Here is a 23,793-nt window from a genome sequence, read left to right as displayed (position 1 = left end):
AACACTGAACACAACTTTCACAAAAAAAATGTCAGGAGGGAAAAGTCAAGAGAACAATGAAAAAAAAAAAAAAACCAAATGATACAATATTGACGAATCATGAAATACAAAGTCAATATTTCTAGTAATTCCCCCCCCAAATATTGGGAATTCCTTATCTTACTAATATCCAAGTTTTTATATCCCAAATGAATAATTACTTTACTAAATGAAAATGTTCTTAGAATCACATAAATAGGTATTTTTAAAAGTAATAAATTCTCCCATCTGTTATCATTTATTCTTTAAGATGCTATGAAAATACATTCATCAGTCTCATATAGAAGGACATGGGAACTCAAACAGGTAAAAATCAAGTTCAACCATTAACATAAAATAAAAGATAATGCTTAAATTTTCACTTGTGAGAAATTTTATTTGATAATCAATTTTTGTGTCCTTATTATCATTATTTTCTACTTTTATCTGTCATTTAGCCATCCAGAGATTATAAATAGCATAAGTAAAGGAAAACTAAAACTTGGTGGTTTATTTTTTCTTTTATAACATAATAACATTTTAAAATAATATACATCTGAATGTGTAGAATTTAGGGTAACACTTAAAATCATGGGCGAAAATTCGACAGCATTTATTTCATCAGTCGAGCACACATGTATTCATTCTTCCAGTAAAATAATGAATGTCAATAGCTCAGTCATTCATAAAGCTTGAAGAATTATCACCAGGTTTAGTCTAAAAATGTATTTGGCCTAAAATATCTCTTCGGTTCAAGAATTTTCCAGTTTTAGAGTCACTCTTAAGGAATTTAAGTTTAACTTTTAATAAAATATCAAGATAGTTTAGCAACATTGTATTTATTCTAGTAGAGAATATATTTCTCCAGGAGTGGACAGAGTTTCATATGTGTCACTATAAATTATAATCACCCTTATTTAAATTCTTGCCACTCTGTGTATCAGCATAACCTCAAGACTTACAGCAGGTACAGGCTCTTGGATCCCACTTCAACATCATAAAGTCACAATCTGCATTTCAACAAGACTGCTAGATGATTTGTGTCCACGGTGAGATTTGAAAAGCATCTAACATATAGACACCATGTCACTATCAACTGCTAATTTCACTTCTGGATATTTTATTAATTTGCTTTCCTATTCCTATTTACTTCAAATTCCTTCTTCAAATTCTTATAAATGTTATTTATGTACATTTGTTAATATAGTTTCCATATCACAGTCCAACAGTATTTAGATAAAAATAGTCCTTTACCAAGGCCTCAAAGTCAAAGGGCTTATTTATTTCTCCCTATGATATTCACTTAATCTACAGTATTCAATTCTAGGAATACTAGGCTTTCTTTTTCTCAAGTAAAACTCAAGTTCTTTCTAACTAATTTATTAACTCAATCTGTGGTATACTTTCTCCTGACTGTCTCCAGAACATGGCAGAGCATACCTTCATGAGCATGCATATCTCCTCCCTATTAGATGTCAGTTTAAAATTTAACTCCTCAGAGGTCTTTCCTGACCATTCAAACCCAGATAGTACACACATTCACACAACCTGTTTTGATTTTCCATTCTTAATCATCAGATAATTATTAGTGTAGTTGTCATTTTCTCCCCCTTAAAAGTTCAATGAAGAAGGGTCTGCATAGCTTTCTTCAATACTGTATATTCAACAACTGGTGGAGAGAGAGAGAGAGAAAGAGGGGGGGGAGGGGAGAGGACAGACAAAAAAATTAGAGAAATGAAAAATAAATAAAAGAAAGAGAGAAAATGATCAAGGAAGAAATTGAATGAATAAATAAATTATAGAAATTTAGGCAGTGACAAAAGTAGGAATAGCACTTTCAACTGTTTCTTAGAAATAATACTGCTTAAAGACCAGTTAGGATTAGAACCTAAATAGAAAACTTTTGAAATTTTAGGTATTGAGTTGCACTGAGCCCAGGGAAAAATGTATAGGTGGCTAAATTCACATTTACCAGGGTAAGTACATTGTCAGTCTCTGAAATGACTTGATGGTAGTATTAATTACTTCTAAGCTTGTTTTTATGTCAGTTATAAAATTAAATAAACAACCATAAAAATTAGTACATGTCAGCTCAAATACCAAGAGAAAATATCTGGTGATAGTTATTACCTTAATTAACATAGGATATCACCAGATTAAATCAGAAATTTTAGGATTAGATGGGGCAGTGCCAAGCACATTATTGAAGAATTCATTTATATTTAAAGATGCTTTCTGAATACCCAATTTATCCATCCATCAACCTATGTTTGAGTGTCTTATTAGTGGTTTAGGAATTCACTACTTCCTAAAGCACACAATTTATATTTTAACAAAACCCAATGGTAGAAGAATCTTCTTTATTATAAACTACTTTGTATTATTCTGTGGTTTCATACACTAAGTTCTACAACCTATGCCAGAGGACATGTGATAGCATTTTATCACATGTTTAATTAAAGCTACAGCTCATCCTCATCTAGATACCATGCTTAGTCTCTGTTCATTCTCCTATAATTGAGCAACAACTAATCTGTGTAATCCTATCTCTACAACTTTCCCTTGAGAATGAAGAAAGTACCTAATGTTCTTTGGAATTAACATGCTTAGTAAGAGACAAAAAACTCAATAAGACCCTAATAATTATTATATGAACATCAACCAGTATCCACCAGGATATATTTAAGTAGCTACCAATAAATTAAAATTTTCAACATGATAATGCTTATGTAGCTTAAAACAAAACAAATCTTAAAAAAACATGTTTTGAATGTACAACTTCATACTCATATAAAAGTGTTAATAGAATTTTTTGAAAATGGTATTAGTTACTTGCAAATACTTGAATATATTTAAAATATATTTACATGTGCCCATATAATCTAGTGATGGGCACATAGTAGGCACTGAAGAACTACAATCCATACAGTAGTGTTTTTCTTATATTAATAGTTTCTATCTAGTATTTGAAACAAAGTTGGTGCTAATCATAGAATCTCAACTTCTCCAATAAATCATTTAATACTGTGCTGTTTTCTCCTTTTTCTAGAGTCTTATTAATGTTAAAATAAACTTACTTGAAAAAATAAAACATGATAAAAATGAAAAGTTCCTGCTTTTGTTTGGAATAAAATTGCTGACATCAAATGAATTTTTTAATGCTGAAATAACTATTCTTCATTAAAATTGAAAATAATATTGTACTTCTTTTTTAAAAACTGATGTTCAAGTTGCATTTTCTATTTTTTTGGGGGGAGGGGTACCAGAGATTGAATGAACCTAAGGGCACTTAACCATTGAGTCACATACCCAGGCCCATATATATATATATTTATATATATATATATATATAAATATATTTATATACATTTATATATATATATAAATATATATATATATATTTGTTGTTGTTGTTGTTGTTCATTTGTTTGTTTGTTTGAGACAGAGTCTCACTAGGATGCTTACAGCCTCACTAAATTGCTGAGGCTGCTTTGAACCTGCAATCCTTTTGCCTCAACATCCTCCCAAGTTGCTGGGATTGCAGGCATGCACCTCCATGATTGCCTTATATTTCTTTTTAATCTCTAGCTTTGAAAGAAAACTCTACATCAAATTCAATATGTTATATATAATTTCATGATACTTTACTAACCAAGTTAATACCTTATTGATATGAATATTAGCACTAAACATATTGTGGAAGAATTGACTACACTGTCAAAACAAACAATGGTAATGTCTAGAAAATTTCATAACATATTTGACTCCACAAGGTGATCTAGATTAAATTTCCATTGAACAGTAAAATAAAAATAAATTAATAATTATAATCTATGTATACTGGAACTTTTTCAGACAATTATATGCATATTTTGTACTTTAGAAAGCAACTACCAGGACCACACATTAACATCTGATAGAAATTAGCTACATATTGAAAAAAGTACAAATATTGTTCTACTATAATTTTAAGAAGATAAATTTTAAATTTATGTGAACTAAAACACTTTTTAATTATTGTTTTTAAATTGCTATGACTAATAACTTCTTGAGAAAGAACAACCAATTAAGCTTATGGTCTTAACAATACCTAATACAAAGATTTGAATATATTAGACCCTAAGGAAATCTTGAATTAGTGAAAGAATGAATGAATACTAGTCTAGAAATATAGACTAGGTTTTCATACAATCTCTGCCTACCACAATTTCCTCCATCAAATAGCAGTGATACAATAAGTGATCTGAAAGATCTGATTTAATTTTAAAAGAGATTAATCTAGGAATACAAGGTACTCTATTACTATGTATTAGACCTATTATTACATAATGTTTCTATTTTCAGTCAACTTTGAGGTAAAATAATTTAGGACTATAATATTGAAATAAGGACTTAAGGAATAATTAAAAAGTATTTTAAATAAACATTAAGAAATAATTTCAAAAGAGATCTTATAGTTAAAGTAATAAAAGTTCCTGATTAATTTAAAAATATGGCTAGATATATGTTACCTAATTTTAAACATCTGGATATTTTGTAAATCAAAAATATCAATTATTTTTAGGTTTGCTTATGTTAATGAAATTCTTTCCTCTAAACATAATTGAACACTTCATTTATTTATTTTGGTCATAGACTCTTTTACTTCTTTTTATCTCAATAGATTCTTTTCAAATGGAAAAAAAAAAACTTGAAATAATTTTCTATTACCAAGAAGCAGAAATTGAAAAATTTATCATAATTTAATTTAAATAGAATTACTGATGTTTTCACTACAGTTCAATAGGGACACTAATTGGAATAATGCCTAATAGAGGATTATAGAGATCATTCACTAACATCCTGTTTCTTTTTTAGATTATTCATTAATTTCACAGCTGTTACTTATATGAAATAGAGTGAGCTAACTTAATTTCATAAATTAACACATAGATTTGAGTTCACATACATAAAACGTACCAAATACTATATGCAATTTTAGTCTATATTTTCTTTGTGGTCATATTAATATTGATGTCTATTAAAATATTTTAATTGCCATAGGTTATTGAAAAGAGACAAATTGTGAATTAGTAATGATCAAAAAAAACTCTAAAATGAAAGTTTAATTACAGTGTGAATAGAAAAAAATGCAAAATACTAAATTCTCAGAGTGCAATAAGCATGAACTTGCAGACATCAAAGGAACCTATAATATAACAATCATTGTCATATTCATGCTTTAGATGGTAATTAACTTCAGCTAAATAACACCTATTATAATACAACAATGCTTTTATATTGTTATATTGAGTTTATAGTTTACTTGTGCTTGATTGTAAATTTCTTTTGATTTTTATAGATATACAAAGGCTATAAGAAAGGCATACTATTTCATGTTGTGACTTTTTAAGTGGTAATATAATAAGAGGAACATATTGCTATGGGTTCATAAAAATACTGTGGCCTTTGAAAATGTCTTTTAAAAAGCATTTAACTGTGACAAAGTGAAGTACATAGTCACCTTTAGTATTGAAGCACATAGATATTTTGTTATATTTAATAAGATAATATAAAATTTTTCATAATTTGAGTGAACCTTTTAGATAATTACATTGTGAATATTTATTAATTAGTTTAACAAGAATTTTCTATTTGCATCTATGGATCAGTAACTGTGAATGCAATAACTACATTACCCTACACTTCTTTCCAGAGAGGGCTTAAAATTTACAGGAAAAACCATGGGACTAGTAATTACAAGGGTAGAGAAAGTGCAGGTTATAATGGCAGATTTTAAGTGGAAGATCTAATCTTCCTCGAAATAATAAATAAATTCTCAAAAGGGAATTAGAATGATCTGGTTGAAAGAATGAATAGCTTATGAGAATGGCTCAATGTAGAAAAGAACATGGTGTATTTTACAAACCTACATTCTGATTGACTAAAAATATAGTGATTGTGCAAGTTGTATGAGGAGAATTTGGAGTAAGGGCAAAAAGTCAAATTATACAGATTGTCAAATCACCAGCAAATATTAGCTTTATTCCTAAGGTTATTGAGAAATCACAGGGAGCTTTAAAAGTGGAATGATATGATCAATTTTAATGTTTTAAAAGTCATTTTGACTACATTGTAGATAATGGAGTAGAAGAATAAGAAATATTTTTCTAAATATGTGGAAATAGTAAGTGATTGATTTCTAATGATATCTACTGTCTCTTACTTTAAAAATGACTTAACTCCCTATTTATATCTGTAAGTCCTTTAGTACACTCTGATCGACCATGAATTTGACAAAATTTCCTTGTACCACCAAGATGATTTTCTCTGTTTTCAATTCTCTTTCAGTTTTTGAAGGAAGGGATCATATAGTGTCTATTATTTCTCACAGGAAAGTTGTACTCATTTAAAATTTTAGGCATGTTGTTTAAACTGTAATTATTTTTTTTAAAGAATACTGTTCTGATGTCAGTAAATTCCAATTTAGATATTTAGACTTACTAGGAATCAAGTCTTAAGATAGTTTTATGTCTGAAATTATAGCTATTTTTTGAAGGCTTTTAAAACATTAAATGACACATGGAGGATCATGTTTCCTTTGCCCTTAATATTTATGTTTTTACCCCATAATGTTACTAGATTTGCTCTAAAGCATAATGGATAAATAGCAGAAATCATTGAAATAGTAATAGGCTATTGAAGAAAGAAACAGAAGGACCATTTTATTTAAAATAGTGATTTGATAATGTATAATAATTTAATTCACTGTGAATGATAAATATAACACAGTGTTCTCCATATTATATTTTGCATATAATTTAAATGTAAGTATATGAAAAATTTTTATCCAAAATAGATGACACCAATGAATGAATACTACATTCAGAAACACTGTTTTAGAAAAAAATGTGGGGAAATGTGAAACAGGTATGGGTTCTCAAACTACATTGAAAGATTATGTTGGTGATTAAGAAAACATGAGCACTGGTTTGAAATCTATCAAGGAAGCATGCAATATTTAATTTAAATTTACCTGAATATACTTAAAATTTTATGCAAGTCATTTTCAAATCACTTTATATAATCTGATAATATATTACTATCTTTTCATCTTTCAATCAAAACTGACTTATCCCAAGTTTATAGGATATTAATTTTTAATTACAGTTTCTCACAAAACATGATGGCACTAATCACATTATAGTTGATGTTTACAATTGACTTATTTAATAAATTACCCTATGTCTATTTGGTGAGTAATAAAATAATTTTTGGGTAGTTTGTCAATGTTAGCTAGCTCATGAAATCTTCCAAAGTGAAAAAATAATTTTTGCTTCATAATCAATATTTTATTATAATTTTTACCCATTTTTATTTCCCACTAATAAGAAGAAACTGTCTACTTGATTAAATAAATTATTAATTTTAGTATTACTCTTATATTCTTATGAGTAGCAATATTCATGGTAGAAAATGAATAGAGAAGCAAGATGATGTCAGTTTAAATTCTTTAAAATGAATAGAGAAGCAAGATGATGTCAGACTACCACATGCTAAAAATTTATTTTAGAATGTGTCTTAAAGCGAATCAAAGTAATACAGTCAGTACAAATCTAATGGAAATGAGTTTCTAAGATATTTTTGTATGATTTTCAAATAACTTATGTAAAAATGTCTTGATTTTCCTTTCCATTGCTCTTAGCATTGAATGATTTTTCATACTCATATCATTTTCTGCATAAGCAACGCCTAAGCTTTACATTACAAAAACTATAGCCAGTTTAAAGAGTATATGATGATGAGTTGGAAATGGAATAGTTTATACTTGAAATATGTTCAATAAATTAATGCTTCCAATGATGAATATATTGATATAAATGAACACTTTTATTTTTGACATTAGATTTTCCCTAAAGGACTCTATGTAACTTGCCATTAAGAAACAGAAAAAACTATGTTTGTTTGACTTCCTAATTTTGTAAAAGATAGACTTTTATTAACTGAGTATAAAATTATTACGTATGATTGAGTCCTATGGTACTTTTTCTCTAAAAAACAGATTAAGAAGATAAGGCATGTTTTAATTTTGGAGGTATTTTAACAATTATTCACTGTTTTCTTTCCAACATGAGATACCTGCTTTCAATACATTCATATGAGTCAGGCAATAGATAATTTAGAAATAAAAAACTAAACTATATCAAACAATCACCAGATGTGTTTCCATTTTTTCCAATCAAAATATCTATTTTTCTCAAATATAATTAGGATGCATGACACACAAATTCCATGCAAACATGGAAAATCACTACATCAGATAAATTATGTGTAATTATGTGCATTTATTAATGGAAAGTGGCTACTTCATTTTTCTGTTACCTCACATCATAAATAATATGAAACAATAGGTATTTACTATTAGTTTTTACTATCTTTTTTTTAACGCAGTCTTTTCTTTCTATTTTGTTCCCACCCCTTCCAACTTGTACTTTTTAATTTTTTTTTTTTTTGATTTCTGTGCTTCCAAATTATTTCTGCTTTGTCTTTTACTCTCTCTGTTGTTCAGCTACTTTGAACTCTCACTTTCTATATCATGGCTCTCTTTTAGTTCATTCTCTAATTAAAATCATTACCAAAAGATATCTTTGTCTGTAACTAAATGGGCACAAGTAAAATAACATCCAATACCTCTATGAGTAACAACTGCAAGCTCTTTAGTTCTTTCTATCTGTTCAGCATTTCTTGGTCTTCTCCTTGTACTTTGTGTATCTGCTTGATGAGAAGCGAGCCCATCCTTGGACGTGTTGGGGTCCAGACCTGAATTTCTGAGATTCGTAACTTGCATTCGCTGTTCCTCGGAAAGTCTATGGATGGTGACAGCTGTAACACTGGATACAGTAACATCTGCAGGTGTGCTAGCAACAGCAATAGCACCAGTGGTAGTCCTGTTATGCTCCTCTAACTCACCAGTGGAGGTAGTGTGGGTCAATGTAGAAGAACCTGTGGGACACAGTAGCACTAGATGCTAACTCTTTCTTTTAAATTTTGTTGTTTAAATTTTCTGATAAATTTAATAAATTATATTCTCTTCTATTACCTTAAGAATAATCAACATGAAGAGGCAAAACACAATTACGCCACTAAAATGTGAAGCACACCATCTGTAGGTTTGTTTATATCAATCAACCTATAGATAAATATCACATACAGAATGCAATACATTTTTACTAGAAAGCATAGGGGTGGGGCGGTGAAAGAGTAAATAAACACTTTATGTGGCCCTGAATCAATCTTTTTCTTCTTCCTTTTTAACCTGCACAAGAATTTTAGAAAAAAATTCCTGGCAAGTGACAAGTTTTGACAGAATGGTAACTATGTAACCACACTTTACTCAAAAGTATGTTTTGAATATTCTATACCATATCTTTTCATAACTTCTGGGAAAAATATCAAAATTTTCTATTTTAAGACAAGCAAGTAAAAAAAAAGAAAATTTAAAATCAAAACAAAAATGAAAACAAAATGATGAAAAAGAAACTGAAACTACTGTATGTAAATATCAATTTTAACCTCATTTGCTAGAAAGCCTCCAACATAGTAAAATGTTCAATGGCATGAGCTTTATATACTATAAAATTTAATTCATTTTTAAAAGATTAGTCAATATTTTCACTATTTCAAAATAAAATTTTAAATTAAATAATTTTGGACTGATTAAATTAAATTAATTTAAAACTGATTGAAATTATTAGTAAATATGTAACTTGTATTCACACAATATTAGTCTTAAATAATGATTGGGGATTTCTAAATATCTCATAAGCATTTCACCATTAGTATAGGTGTCTATTTATATCTGTGCAAATATATTACCATATCCATATTACCCTAAGGTATAATTATTTATATAATATTACCATATTCTCATCCTTACTAAGGTTTTATTATAATTTAAAAACATTTATTCATAATGCCAAATTAGTATCCACTTTTTCTTTCCACTTAAATTTTTTAAAAGGTCATACTTGGTTGTACGTGATTGTTATGTAATAAAGAAGTAATCTTATAAGAGAAACATGAAATGGAATGAGGATATATTTAAAAAGATCTTGACGTCTAAAATGCTTAACAAGATAAAGCACTGAACTTTGGAGCTACAACTACTAATTAGGACTCATAGGTGGTGGTTAGAAAATTCCTGGGTATTTTTTAAAACCAACGAGTGGTATATGCTTTCATATACCTTTTTCAATATTTCAAAATTATTTCCACAATTTTTAATTAGATAGACTAACATGCACAGAGATACTCTGACCATTCTAAAAGAGGAAAAAAGCAATATCACTTAATATGACTTGAGAATGCTCTACCTTATCTTTTTTTTCCCTCTTGTGCTATAGGCAAGTAAATAGTAGACTAGTAATTCTGCTTTTTGCCTTGAACTCAAAAACGAAGAAAGGAAGTTAAATATGGTGCCCCTCATTGACAGGTAAGCAAAAAAAAAAAAAAAAAAAAAATCTCTGCTAATTATTCCAGGCTGAATTGTCATATTCTATTGGAATTTGATATAAAAATTCAAAAGAATTAAATGATGATTATGCTTTGAAGAAACCAGAGATAAATGAGGTATGACAATGTTCAGATTATTTTCAGTTAATATATTTTAAACATCAATTAGAAAAAAAAAACTACTATTAAATATTTACCCAAGTTATTCTGTGAAGATTAGAATCTACTAAATTCATGATGGTTATGCAAATCAGCCTGTGGTATTTAATAAGATAATGTTTAGTAAGGGTTTACTTTAATCACATGGTTAAGAAATACCTACTTACTGTACTAACATGCAGAAATTGATCTCACGTAAACTGTACATTTGGGATGCCCACATACTCATTACTATGAAAACTGTTCCATATTGTGCTTCTAGAATTTAATTGAGCTTCCCATTTTTGAAATGACATGTGAAAGCAAAATGAAAAACTAATATTTTAATATTTTTACAACTTATTCATGATTTACAGGCATTCAGATTTTAAAGGGAAATTATTTAACTACAAACATTGCTTCTAATTAAAAATTAAAAGTATGAGAAATAATAAAATTTGTACTTTGTCTCAAACATAAGTATTCCTACCCTTAACAAAGAGGTAAACTGAATTACCATATTTCATCATGAGTCACTATGACTAATCTCAAAAAAATTCTTGGATTTTTGTCAATAATTCTGTGGTAATTCTTGAGAGCAGACTTAGGTTGCCTACAAACAAATTACAAATACCTATTTTCTTGAAACTCCCAGGGGATAAACAAAGTTCCAGATCAAATATGGGAACAAAAATTGATGTTTAATAGAGTTTAGATTGGGACCTGCTAACTATCTTCAGCTTTATGTTCATATATGAATACAAGACCAGTGCAACTCCACATAATGTAGAACCACAGAATGGGATCCTAATTAGAATAAGTTATACTCCATGTATGTATACTAGGTCAAAATACACTCTACTGTCATATATAGCTAAAAGAACAAATAAAAAAAATCTTTCAGCTTCAGAAGTATAACTTCCAACAAAGGTGGTAATGATTCTGTACTAGTCTCTTACCCTGAATACTGGTCAGGATTTCATGCTAAAATAAAGAATGGAAAATCCCATATTTTCAATAACCATAATCTAATCAGATGTGTACTTCAGCCAAATATTTTACTAACCAGTTCTCATGATTTAATATATATCATATTCTTTCCTTTCCCATACTAGAATGCAAGTTCCCTGAAGATTGAATTTTTGTATATGCTATTGACGGTTGAATTCTTACCATGTACAGTACTGTCTGGCCCACAGCAGTTGCTCAAGAAACACTCATCAAAAGAAAGTCTACATGAATGAATGAATTCAACAATAAGGCTAAACTCATATAAGCAATAACAAAAATGATAAACAAAAATGAAATATGATTATCATTCTTACCATAGCAAAGTCACATTTCAAATTAACATAAATGAAAAATCAATTCCAAAAGGGGGAGAGGAAACTGATAAGTTTGCTTTTAGCTTTCACAAAAAGCAGTTTGATAAAGTGTGGAAAGTGAAGATTTAGTATAAGAATCACTTCAAGATACTGTTACTGTTGTCAAACATTAAACTTTGTCGGTGTGAGATGAGTTTATTAGGATGTTCAAATTTTTGTAAGGTGAAAAGTAGATATGATTTAATGATAGCAGAAGTTGAAGTGCATCTAAATTTAGATAGATATGCTTGATGCATGTAGTGAAATTAGAAAGTAATACTATTGACTTCCTTTATAAAGCAATAAAATCACCCATCACCATGCAATTATATAACACATGTGTATAAACTTTTTATTTCTAATGTAAACCAATTTAGATAATGATATTGGTGTCAATTTAAATTGTCAGTGTATGAAACACAGATTTTTTAATCATCAAAATTCATGATCTAACAATATAGATACACTCACTTTTGAGTACATACTGTTTTACGAAGTAAAGTCAATGTTGGGAAAAGTCTTAGAATTATGTATAGAGACAATCCAGCATTAACTATATATAACTTATCCAATTGAAATATACTTCACAATTATGTAAACATTGTCTTTGAACGAAACAGTTAAATGCATACAAGACATATAAATCAAATTAATGAAAGAAAATGTACATTCAGAAAATTCATTCTTAATTTGAAATTGAATCACATATACAAGATGTAATTTATCACAAGTAGATTATCTTGTCATTAAATTACTTGAGATATATTTTGAATAAGATGCTTACAATATAAAAACAGATTTGAAATATAATGTTTAAATATTACTTAACAAAACATTTCCCAAAATAACAAAAATAAAATAAAATGGTTTACATATATAAAAATGTTTCTATGAATCAAAATTATATGTCACATTTGGGATTATGATAATGGAAAATGACATGCTATACATGTAAATTAGCAAATTTATTCAAAAATGTTGCATACAATATTAAATTTGATTTGATTATATATTTTAATGAAAATTTAGTTTTGAAGGCTTTTTATTTTATCAATGTATCTGCAAGTGACTAAGAATAAGTCTGAATGTATCATTTAGAAAATGTATAAAATAAAACCTCATATCAGGATTCAACTTGAAATAACTTGAAATTCCTTTTTTGAAAAATATTTAGACCTGTAGTTGTTTTCAAACTTTATGCTATGCTGCTTTGTAAATATTGTCTAACTCATCACAGAGAAACAGGAAAAACGAGGAGATAGTTCAAAACACACAACTACATAAAAACACCTTAAAGATAATTCATATTCAGAGAAATTGGCTTTATATATTTTTGTTTGGCACATTTTAATCTAAATTGAATTCATATATTCTGTTCCTTTAATTTTGTGTTTCATTTGAAGAATTTGCATGAAAGTTTAAAAAATAATAATATGTAATGACAATTTTCATTAAATATTTAAAATGAAAATAAGGAAAACAAGAGAAAGTCATATATGCAAAATGAAATAACACCAAAATAATAAAATCAAAATACTGCTAATGCAACAATTCTATTTCAGTAATCATTTAAATATTCTAGAAATTTTAGTATATGTAATTTTATTTGTGTTTTGTTTTCTGTCTTTATTTAATAATACTTAAATGAAGCTTATAGGGAAACACACCAATATATGAGTATATCTGCAAACTAATCTTATGTGTGTGAAGTAAAACAATGCCATGATTTATTACATGTTAGATGTTACCATTTTCATTAAGCATGTGGTATTTGGGAAAATAGCTAAAGTATTTTGCATTTTGACATTAATAATTCCAGTATCCTAAAATCTGTATAGTTTGATATCTAATAGTTTAAATTGGTAGGTATGCAAATACTTTCAATTAATTAAATTAACTAAATTAAAATATTGCATTTATATTGAAGCTACATTCAATAGTGGTATTTTATCTTATTAAATAAATGTAATATAGTCTGGCATTTAAACCATGATATGACAATGCAAGAATGGTATAATCTGTTCCCAGGTTTCTGAGATGTTGAAATGTGAAAACAAATTCATATTAGTGATAAGAAAAAGATCAGTGATACAAGTAACAGATTTTCCAAGATTGTGGATTAGTTAAACATATATCAATTTGAAAATGCAACTGAGAAGTTAAATATACACTTTCTGAATTTATTGCCATGTTGATTTAAAAATTTATATTTATGTTTATGTCATATATTCCTATCTAAAATTATAAGCATTGAATGGGAAACCAGCATTGAGTTTTATAAGTGGATTTGTTATTATTTTAAAAGTACAAGTGGTCTTACTGATATAATATGCAAAATCAATGACTAAATAAAATATTTTCAATTCAAGTGGAAATTGATGATAGTAAGACTTTTCAGTAAATTTAGTGATACATTTAGAAGCATACTTATTGTAAATAAATTATTATAAAACAAATTTTAAGCAAGGTATTTTCTATTCCAAATTGTTTTACAAGCAAGAAAAGAACCCCAAATTCTCAACTGTTTGAAATTTTGATAAACTCACATAGCAAATAATGATAACTGTTTGCAAATGATATATGGAAACATAAAAACTATTATAAAGCCTTAAAAATACTGTGGCAACCATGACAAAACTGTATACATATATAAATGTATGAATGATATACTAAATATTATCACAGTTTTGTCATAAAAATGTGAAAGATTAGACATCTCATTTCACAGCACTAAAAACAGAATGAGAGATGCTAGGGAAAATCTACTTTAAATAGATGGTTGTGAGAAGCTCCAAGATAATTTCTCTTTCTTCTCCATCCCCCTTCTCATGACCATTTCTTGCTCCTCCCAGTTGATTAAAATGAAGTTAAACAATCAGTTTCAGCATCTTATCAACTCTACTTTTCCTACATTTTAGAAGTCTCCCATCTATGCAGTGGTGGATCCTAGGGGCCATTTTTTATTTTAATGTGCTCACAAACACACACACCACTTTCAGAAATTCACCAAATATAAACAAGTCTTTTTATGTAACAAATTATAATTATTTCCCTAAAGTCTTGATATTGACAATAAAATTTAAAAACCAATGTTTTAAAAAGTTTCATGAATATCACTGTTATATTTTACAAGAAGAGAAAGCAACAGAACAACCTGCCACATCTTTTTCTGCAACCATCAACCAGAATCATGCATTTTTAAACTTCTTTGTTGCAACAGCTTTTATCATTTGGAGTAGAAGCCTATGCCATTGTAGTTTCCCCATACTAAAACAAAATTAAATTTAGCACACACTTATTTCCTTCCATATAAAATCTCATGGAATAGCTGTGAGTTTTCATGGAAGATTTAAAGGCATTATTAAGAAAAAGGGTTACTCTACATATTTAATTCCAAGACGTAATATCAGGAACATCTTCACTTGTACATTCTTGCTGTAAGTAATAATCCATACCCATTTATACTGTTTTGAAAGCACATCTAATACCCTTTATGTGTTTATCCTCCACTTTCCCTTGAGTATTAGACAAACACATGAAGGAAGAATGAATAAGTAAAAGTAGTTAAATGTACTACTGTCTTCCTTTCTCCCAAAATAAAATGTTTTATATTTAATCAATAAATCTTGAGTGCTAAATGTAAACATAAGAAATTGACCTAGAACTTGTTCAAGCACTATATGAAACATAATTCCAATATAATTAAATGTTATAGTTTATGTACTAGAATTGAGGTATGAAAAAGAATTTAAAAAGCATCCAAGAACATGTAAATTACTCCTTTATTAGTGTTTTTCTCAAATGATGGTAGGGTTTCCCCTTTCTTTCATTCCCCAGACTGCTTTCCAAAAAATATTCATTTATAATGATAGTATTTTTTAATTTTGTATGAGAAGAGAAAGAAGTGAGGTAAAGGTGCGTGGGGTTATCTTTTGTACTATTAATAATCAAAAGAAGAAATAAGTTATTTTTCTTCAACCCAACCTAGCCCATCAGTTCCCTAGGTCTTCCCTATCTTCATTATCTTTATGTATCCCATTTACCTTTTGTTTGCTTCTATATTGGCTTTCTATATTGGGGAGAAGTTATCATCATTTTGCATAAACTATAAAGTTTTATTTTGTAAATGCCTGAAATATGTGTGACTAGTTTTATGTGTGTGATATGATTTAAAGGCAAACTAAGTTTTCCTTATCCCCACATCTTTCTATCTATGTAGCCAGATGTTACTGAAAGATGATTTATTTTTTAGTATTAAATATTGCCCTCCTGAAAATTATTATTATTGTTTTGGTATCAGGAATTGAACCCAGGGGCACTAACTATTGGGCCACATACCCAATAGTTTTTTTATATTTCATTTTGAGACAGGATCTTGCTAAGTTGCTTGGGGCCTGGATAAATTGCTGAGGCTAACTTTTAATCATGATCCTCCTGTTTCAGCCTCTGGAGCTACCCAGATTATAGGAGTTCACCATGGTACCTGGCTCTAAATTATATAATCAGGAATATAAGTTTCTGGTTGATAGAACACATACATTAGAGTATTTTCTTAACTATCCAACCTGCATTACTTTATTATATATTTCTCCTCTTCTCACAAGAAATATTATGGTCTGTCTAGGAGATACCTATTTTGGGGAGAAGTGTGAATCCTGCCATAAGAATATCTAGTGATCCTCCTCCAGGCAGCTATCATAAATTGATATCTGATCCCATGTGATTATCATACAATTGGAAGAATTGGTTTTACTATTAACAAGTGGGGTATAAGGAAGGTACAGGTGACTAGGAAAGGGCTAACATTCTTCAGGAAAGACAATTATGGTGTTGATTGTATAAGGGTTGCTGAGCAACCAGTGAGAATCTGCCTAAATATGCTGTAGAAAAACAATCTAATAAGAAATTAAGGCCAAAAAAGTCTTATTTTCCTGTATACTTTTTATTTTATAGTAGCAAATTAATTAGTAGCAGGATTAGCCTAAAAATAAATATCAACCAACCTTAGCTTAGAAAAACAGCATTTTGGAGTGAAAAAAAAATAACCTCCAGAAATGGCAACAAACACGTCTATTATTAAAAGCTATCATTAACCTGAAAGAGAAATCTACTTATACATCGTATATTGAGTTATTACATATAATTAAAAGTAGTATCTTTGTTATATACTTGTTCATATTTAGAGGCAATCATTTATATTTCTTCATGTAATTATGTTGCCAATTTCCTTTTCTCAAATACTTTCCTTTGAAGTATATGTGTTAAAAAATCCTGTATCATAATATCAAAATATTATCAACACTATGAAATTGATAGTTGAAATTTACATAGAATTGAATTGATTGAAACAGATGTGGTATCACGTGTGGTTTGGTTCTTTATTTTGATTACGGCAAGAGATGATGTTAAAATTTAGGCATAAAATGCAGAAATCTGATCCAGAATGATCTCAGAAATAATCTATTTTAACATTTGACAACTGGTCAACTCTCTTTTACTCTTTAGACTCGAGGATAGAGAGAGTTTGAGTCTCAGAAAGATGTAAATCAGAAGGTTAATTAGGAGTTCTTTCACTGAAAGCTTCCCTGGAGATGAGACAGATAAATTCTAGCATTAATTACAAAGAAATTCCATATAATTTAGAACAGAAATTTTCTTGAAAATACAGAAATAAATTAAGAGCAAAATATGAATGATAAGATTCTGCAAACTACTTATGTTTTTATATCTTTGTAGATATAAAAAAAAAACCTTTATTTTGCACTTATCCCAGAGAATGCAAAGTTTGATAACTTAGTGAATCTTTCTATACTCTTTCTACACCAAGGAGAATAAGGATTGTTTTTCCTGTGTTTCAATAGAATTTTAAATATTGTAATACTAAACAGTACATTTCATCTTCTGTCTCTCTCTTCCTTGCTATTTCAAAAACCATGAATTCATTCACTACTGTGTATCACTACTATGTATCCACTACTATCTACCTTTTCTTACAAGTAAACAGGCTAACAACTGTTAAAAATCAGAGGATTATGATATATTCAATAGAGGGATAGACAGAGAACTAGAAAAATAACTGGAAAAACCCTTAATTATGGTCACTCAAATCAGGGAGACTTTCTAGTTGAAGAGACATTGCAGTTGCGCTTAAAGGATGAGTAGATTTTGCATGCAACATGAAGAATAAAAGAACATTCTACGCAGAGGCAATAGCTTAAAAAGGTGCAGCTGAGGAAAAGGCAAGACTTTCAGGGAATTGAAAATTATTTGCCATGGCAGGCACAGAGAGATTGATAACAAACACCAAGACTTAAAAAGTCAAGACATTTCAACTTTACTTAAAAAGATGAGGCATCCCTGAAAGATATGAAGCAGTATGACAAGACTGGCATGTTAGATTGTTCTTGCTATAATGTGGACAAGAGATACATAAACTAAAGGTAGGATGAACATTTAGCTGATACAATGATCATTTTGAAATTGGGCTACAAGATTTAGCAAATAAAAATATAGAACACTCAGTTAAATTTGAATGTCAGATAAACAACAACCCTTTCTGTTTTGTTTTGCATTTAATAAAGGTATTCCTTATACTTAGGTCACATTTAAATTAAAAGATTATGCATTACTGATCTGAATGAATTCAACTTGAACTTACTGGAAATTATCTGGAAACCATACCTCGAAAGTTATTCTTCTTACAAACACATAACAATTAAAAAAACTAGTTGTAAACATTGAGTTTTTTTATGTAAATGTGCTTTGACTAATCCTGTGAAATAAGTACCTACAAGAAAATTTTATTTATTAATTTTGTTCATAGAATATTTTACACTGGTTTTGTGAATAACAGAGAGTAGGAGTGCTGACATCACAAGGACATCTAGACAAAATTCATGAAAATATCTTTTTGCTAAATGAAATATAAAATTAAGGCAAGTTGAAAGGAGTGGTCTAAGACCTTTTAACTTTACATGTCCTTAAATCCCACATTCTTCTTTTTGTATTGGAAACATCTAATGCTCTAGAGTTGTATTCATTATAAATATGTGTGTTCTCTACTTGAAAAAAAAATTATTGAAGATGAAATCCATAGATGACTCACATGAACAAAACGCCAGTTTTCTTAATAACTTGAAGATATTTCCAGCAATAACTTATTTGTTTTGAATTGGATTGATGCACCATAAATGATAACAAATATTGAATTAAGTTAGTCAATCTTAAATTATGGAGCAAGAGTTTGTGACTCGTAGTCCTTTTTTAAGATGATAGAAAATACAAAATGAGAGCCAGGCATGGTGGCTGTAATCCCCAAACTTGGGTAGTTGAGGCAGAAGGATTACAAGTTTGATGCCAGCCTCCAAAATTTAATGAGGCCCTGAGCAACTTAGTGAGACCCCTGTGTCAAAATAAAAATTAAAAGGGCTGGGGTATAGCTCACTGGTAAAGCACCTCTGGGATCAATCCCCAGTAACAACAAAAAAACAACAAAAAAAATTGGAAAGTAGAAAATGTGATTCTCTCTCTCTTGATTGTCTCTCTCTCTCTCAATAGATACAGATAGAGACTATATGATATGTATAATCTCTATAAATATCTCATAGATGAGATTATATGGCTGTATGTACATATCTATTTATATCTACATAAAGAGGTACCCTATGTATAAAAAGTCTGCATTTTGAAAAGAATTTTTGAGAGTTTTGTTTAATCAAGATCACACATTTTATTTGCTTTGACTTTTTGAAGAAAAAGATTAAAGTAAAAGAGATCTTCTAAATCATTTGCATGATTAAATATCCTAAGGTTTATATCTACCCAGATGATTTTGGTATATTCCAATTAAAAATAATAATGTAAATATCCAGTAAGTTTGTGGAATTAGACTTTTAAACGTTATAAAAGTGATGAAGCCTTGTTCCACTCATCTGTGAAAAGATATTTTTGTATCTCTCCAAATTTCTGAATAGAGGTGATTAAGCCAGGTGTGGTATTCCAATATGTTTACTTTAAACAACTAGATAACAGAAGTATTTAAACAAACATGGAATAAACAGTAACCAGTATTTTTGGAACACAGTCCTATTTAATTCACTCAATCCTCAAAGGACATTATGAGTTGACAATAGTAAAACCATGCTCTCAAAGCATACTCTGATTCACATAGTAAGGAAGTGGTTAACCCAGGGTACAAATCTACATTGTGTAATCTCAAAACCACAATCCTAACTCCTGTGAAGTATACTTCTACTCAGCTTATCCAATACAATATAGAATGCAAAACATCGGCATCTGAATCAGTTATTTATGTTTTATTTTCACCTTCTTTCCCATCTCCTCCATTCTCAGCAAAGAAATTATTGCTTCAAGTTTCCTGAGCAATTCCCCTGTCTCAGGGAGGATATTCCTAAAGAGATAGAAAAGAAATTTCTCTGAAAACTCCCTCTCTAGCTTTTGGTTCCTAATGTCTAGAACTTCAGGGATCACATCAAATCAAGAGAGGAGAGGAATAACTGCAGTAGTTGGGGACAGGCAATGAGGCTGACATGCACACCTTCCCTTTATTCCTCTATGAAAAAATGGGAAAGTTTAGGAACCTGGTTTCTAACCTGTAGATAAAGGTTGCCTCACTCTGGTCTATCACGGGAAGGACAGGAACATCTGCCTTCATAAGAAATGTGGGTAGGACAATGACTAGAGGTCTTTCTCCCCATTGTTCAGGCATTTACAAAGCCCTCTTGATTTCTTGTGCAACACAAAGGCAGAGGAAAGTACCCAGTGTTTTCTTTAGATCCCCATCATACAAATATCTGAACAGAATTTTCTTCCTATAAAAATATGATGGGGGCTCCCAAGTATATCTAAGACACTCAAGTAAAAAATTCTTATCCATTCACATCTATCACATATTTTTAAGTTGTAAACACATGAAAAATGCATACCACATTCCAATAGCTTGTTTTGCTTTCTTATAAATAATTTAGTTTCTGCTTGATATACAATATTTCTGTGTTCTTAAAAATTTTTCTTTAACAATTTGAGTTTTTCCTCTCACAAAACAGTTCACAGAATTCTAATTTCACTTATCATTGAAAATTTTCTTCTACTCTATATTTACAAGACTCACATCACTCCTAAGGCTTTTTATAATATTGTTAGTTTGGTTCATCTTTCCCCAATTTTGTTATGAACCAAACTTTCGCAAATTTCTGGTTTCTAACTTTTACATACAAGGACTTCTCCATACATCAGAGAATGTCAAGGGAGAAATTCTTGTTTGTCATGTATCAATTTTATTGTTGATGGGAAGAGGATGCTTTACTATGAGAAACCTTGGCCCTGGGAAACAGGAGTCCATTAGTCCCCAGCAACTATTCCTCACTGACTCAAAGTTCTGATAATCATAGCCTGACAATTATTGATCACTTTTTGCAATTTCCATTATAAACACTTTACATCTACTCATCATAACAACCATATTGAGTGTATACACTATTATAATTAACATAGGTAAGTGTGAATGACTTGATTTATGTCATTCATTACACATTCACTCAATAATTATTATCTAGGTCATTTATTTATTCATCCACATATTCATGCAACAAAAATTTATTGAGTGATTACTCTTTGCTACACACTAGATAATTTTTTTTGCAATGTAATAGAAACTTTATTACTGAAGTCATATGAAGTATTTCACACATATAACTAATTATATACAATAGAAAATACTATAAGCATAAATGCATTTTGGCTCAAAGTGTTAATTTTTTTTTCTCTCAGGAAATATATTTAAAATATCTTGGAATCTTTGATAAATCTGTACTTAGCTTAATTTTTCCATTTTCACTTCAACTTTATGATTCTTGTTATATACATGAGTTTTTTAATTAATTTTTTATTTGTTCTAATTTGTTGTACATGACAGTAGAATGCATTTATACATTTTGCTAGATCATACATAAATGGAGTATAATCTCTCATTTTTATGATTATACACATTGCAGGACACCAGATAATTCTGAGGTGAACAGTATAGTGTATTTCCTAAGAGTGATTACATTCAAATGGGAGAGACAAAGAATAGGCAGATTAATACAACTGCAGTTGATAAAACACAAAATGACTTTTGAACTGAGAACTTAATCAAATGAAAGAGCCATAAAATGAAAGGAAGGAAGGAGGGAGGGAAGGAAGGAAAGAAGGAAGGAGGGAGGGAAGGAAGGAAAGAAGAAAGGAGGGAGGAAAGAAAGAAAGAAAGAAAGAAAGAAAGAAAGAAAGAAAGAAAGAAAGAAAGAAAGCAAGCAAGCAAGCAGGCAGGCAGGCAGACAGGTATGTGTGTTATCTGGCACATTTATTCCAACTGCCAGATTATACAGATTGTATTCTTAATTTTGGTGATATACTGCATCCTCTTTAGGCATCATCTGTGCATTTTACCTTTACAGTTCTGCTCCAGTCTCTGGAGCTGTATGTTTCTATGAAATAATATTTATTTTCAGTCCAGACAGTATATTTTGAGAGTAAATTACTTGAATTCCATGTTTTAGGAATAAACAGCAATAACATCACTAACTTTCTTTAGTTCAATTAATACATATATACTGTTTCAACCCTTTTCTAGGTAGTATAATATGCTAGGATACAAGCAAAAGAGATAATATAAACAAAAAGACAAACAAAAAATAACAGAATATGAAGATACTATGTTGTTATATTAGATTAAATATGTCCACAACTTTTTTTTTTTTCCCTTTTTCGTATGGGATTGAACCCAGGGATGCTTCGCGACTGAGTTACATCCCTAGCCCTTCTTTTTTAATTTTTTGTTTTGTTTTTGTTTCAGACAGAATCTCACTAAGTTACTTCAGGCCTCACTAAATAACTGAGGCTGACTTTGATCTTGCAATCCTACTATCTCAACCTCCTGAGCCTCTGATATTTCAGGCACGTGCCACCACACCCAGCTACTTCTTTGAAACTTTTGACCTCAAAAGGTACAGTTTATTTCTCACCCTCTTGGGTCTGGACTGTTCTCGTGAGTTACTATGATCAACAGAGTGGGGCAGATACTGTGTGAGTTCTGCAGCTTTGCAGATTCCACCTGGTCTGTCTTAGAATGTTTCTCAGAGATTGCCACTTAAGAAAGTACATTGAGCCTACTGGAAGATAGGAGACACAAGAAGAATAACTGAAGTGCCCAGTGAATATTACCCTGAGTGAAGATTCACTGGATCTTCTTCACTGACAACCCTGCAGCTTGAATGGAGCTACATGTATGAACACAGAAGCATCCTTCCAACCAACAGATTTGTGAAGAATAATAAGTCCTTACTGTTTTAAGCCTCTAAGACTTACAAACCATGGTTAACTGATATAACAAGTGAAATGCTAGAGTTTTATGAGTATGGAACAGAGGCATGGATTTGGTCTCAAGGGTGAACTTAATAAAGAGAGGCTTTTGGAAAGTGTGATATTTAGACTGAACCCAAAAAGATGAATTGGGATTTCCAAGATAAAGAGAAAGGAAAGAAATAGTTCACAAAGAGACTTCTCTATGTTTAAAAGACCTGAAGCAAGTCACATTTTATTAGTTTCTAGGAATTATAGTCTCCTTAGTATGGGAAAGAAAGCATAGATGGCAAGTAGGGAAATCATAAGAATTTAGGCTGAATGTACAGGTAGAGGGTATATTATGACAATAAGCTACAACAGATTAAGATACAAGCCATGACAAGATATTTGAACTTTGTTATAAAGCCAACAGCCAACACAC

The 23,793-nt window shown here is 29.7% G+C and overlaps 1 protein-coding gene across 1 annotated transcript in view; it reads right to left on the bottom strand.

The window, feature by feature from the left end:
- Positions 1–23,793, bottom strand: part of Csmd3 (CUB and Sushi multiple domains 3) — a 1,190,022-nt gene that overhangs the window by 737,675 nt on the left and 428,554 nt on the right. Inside the window, 1 exon segment of the mRNA XM_047516388.1 lies at positions 8,689–9,000. Coding sequence (XP_047372344.1) covers positions 8,689–9,000 — 312 coding nt within the window.

The sequence above is a fragment of the Sciurus carolinensis genome, chromosome 1, assembly GCF_902686445.1.
Source record: "Sciurus carolinensis chromosome 1, mSciCar1.2, whole genome shotgun sequence".
Classification (NCBI taxonomy): Eukaryota; Metazoa; Chordata; class Mammalia; order Rodentia; family Sciuridae; genus Sciurus; species Sciurus carolinensis.
The sequence above is the reverse complement of the archived record's forward strand: the minus strand, read 5'-3'. Positions and strand labels throughout refer to the sequence as shown.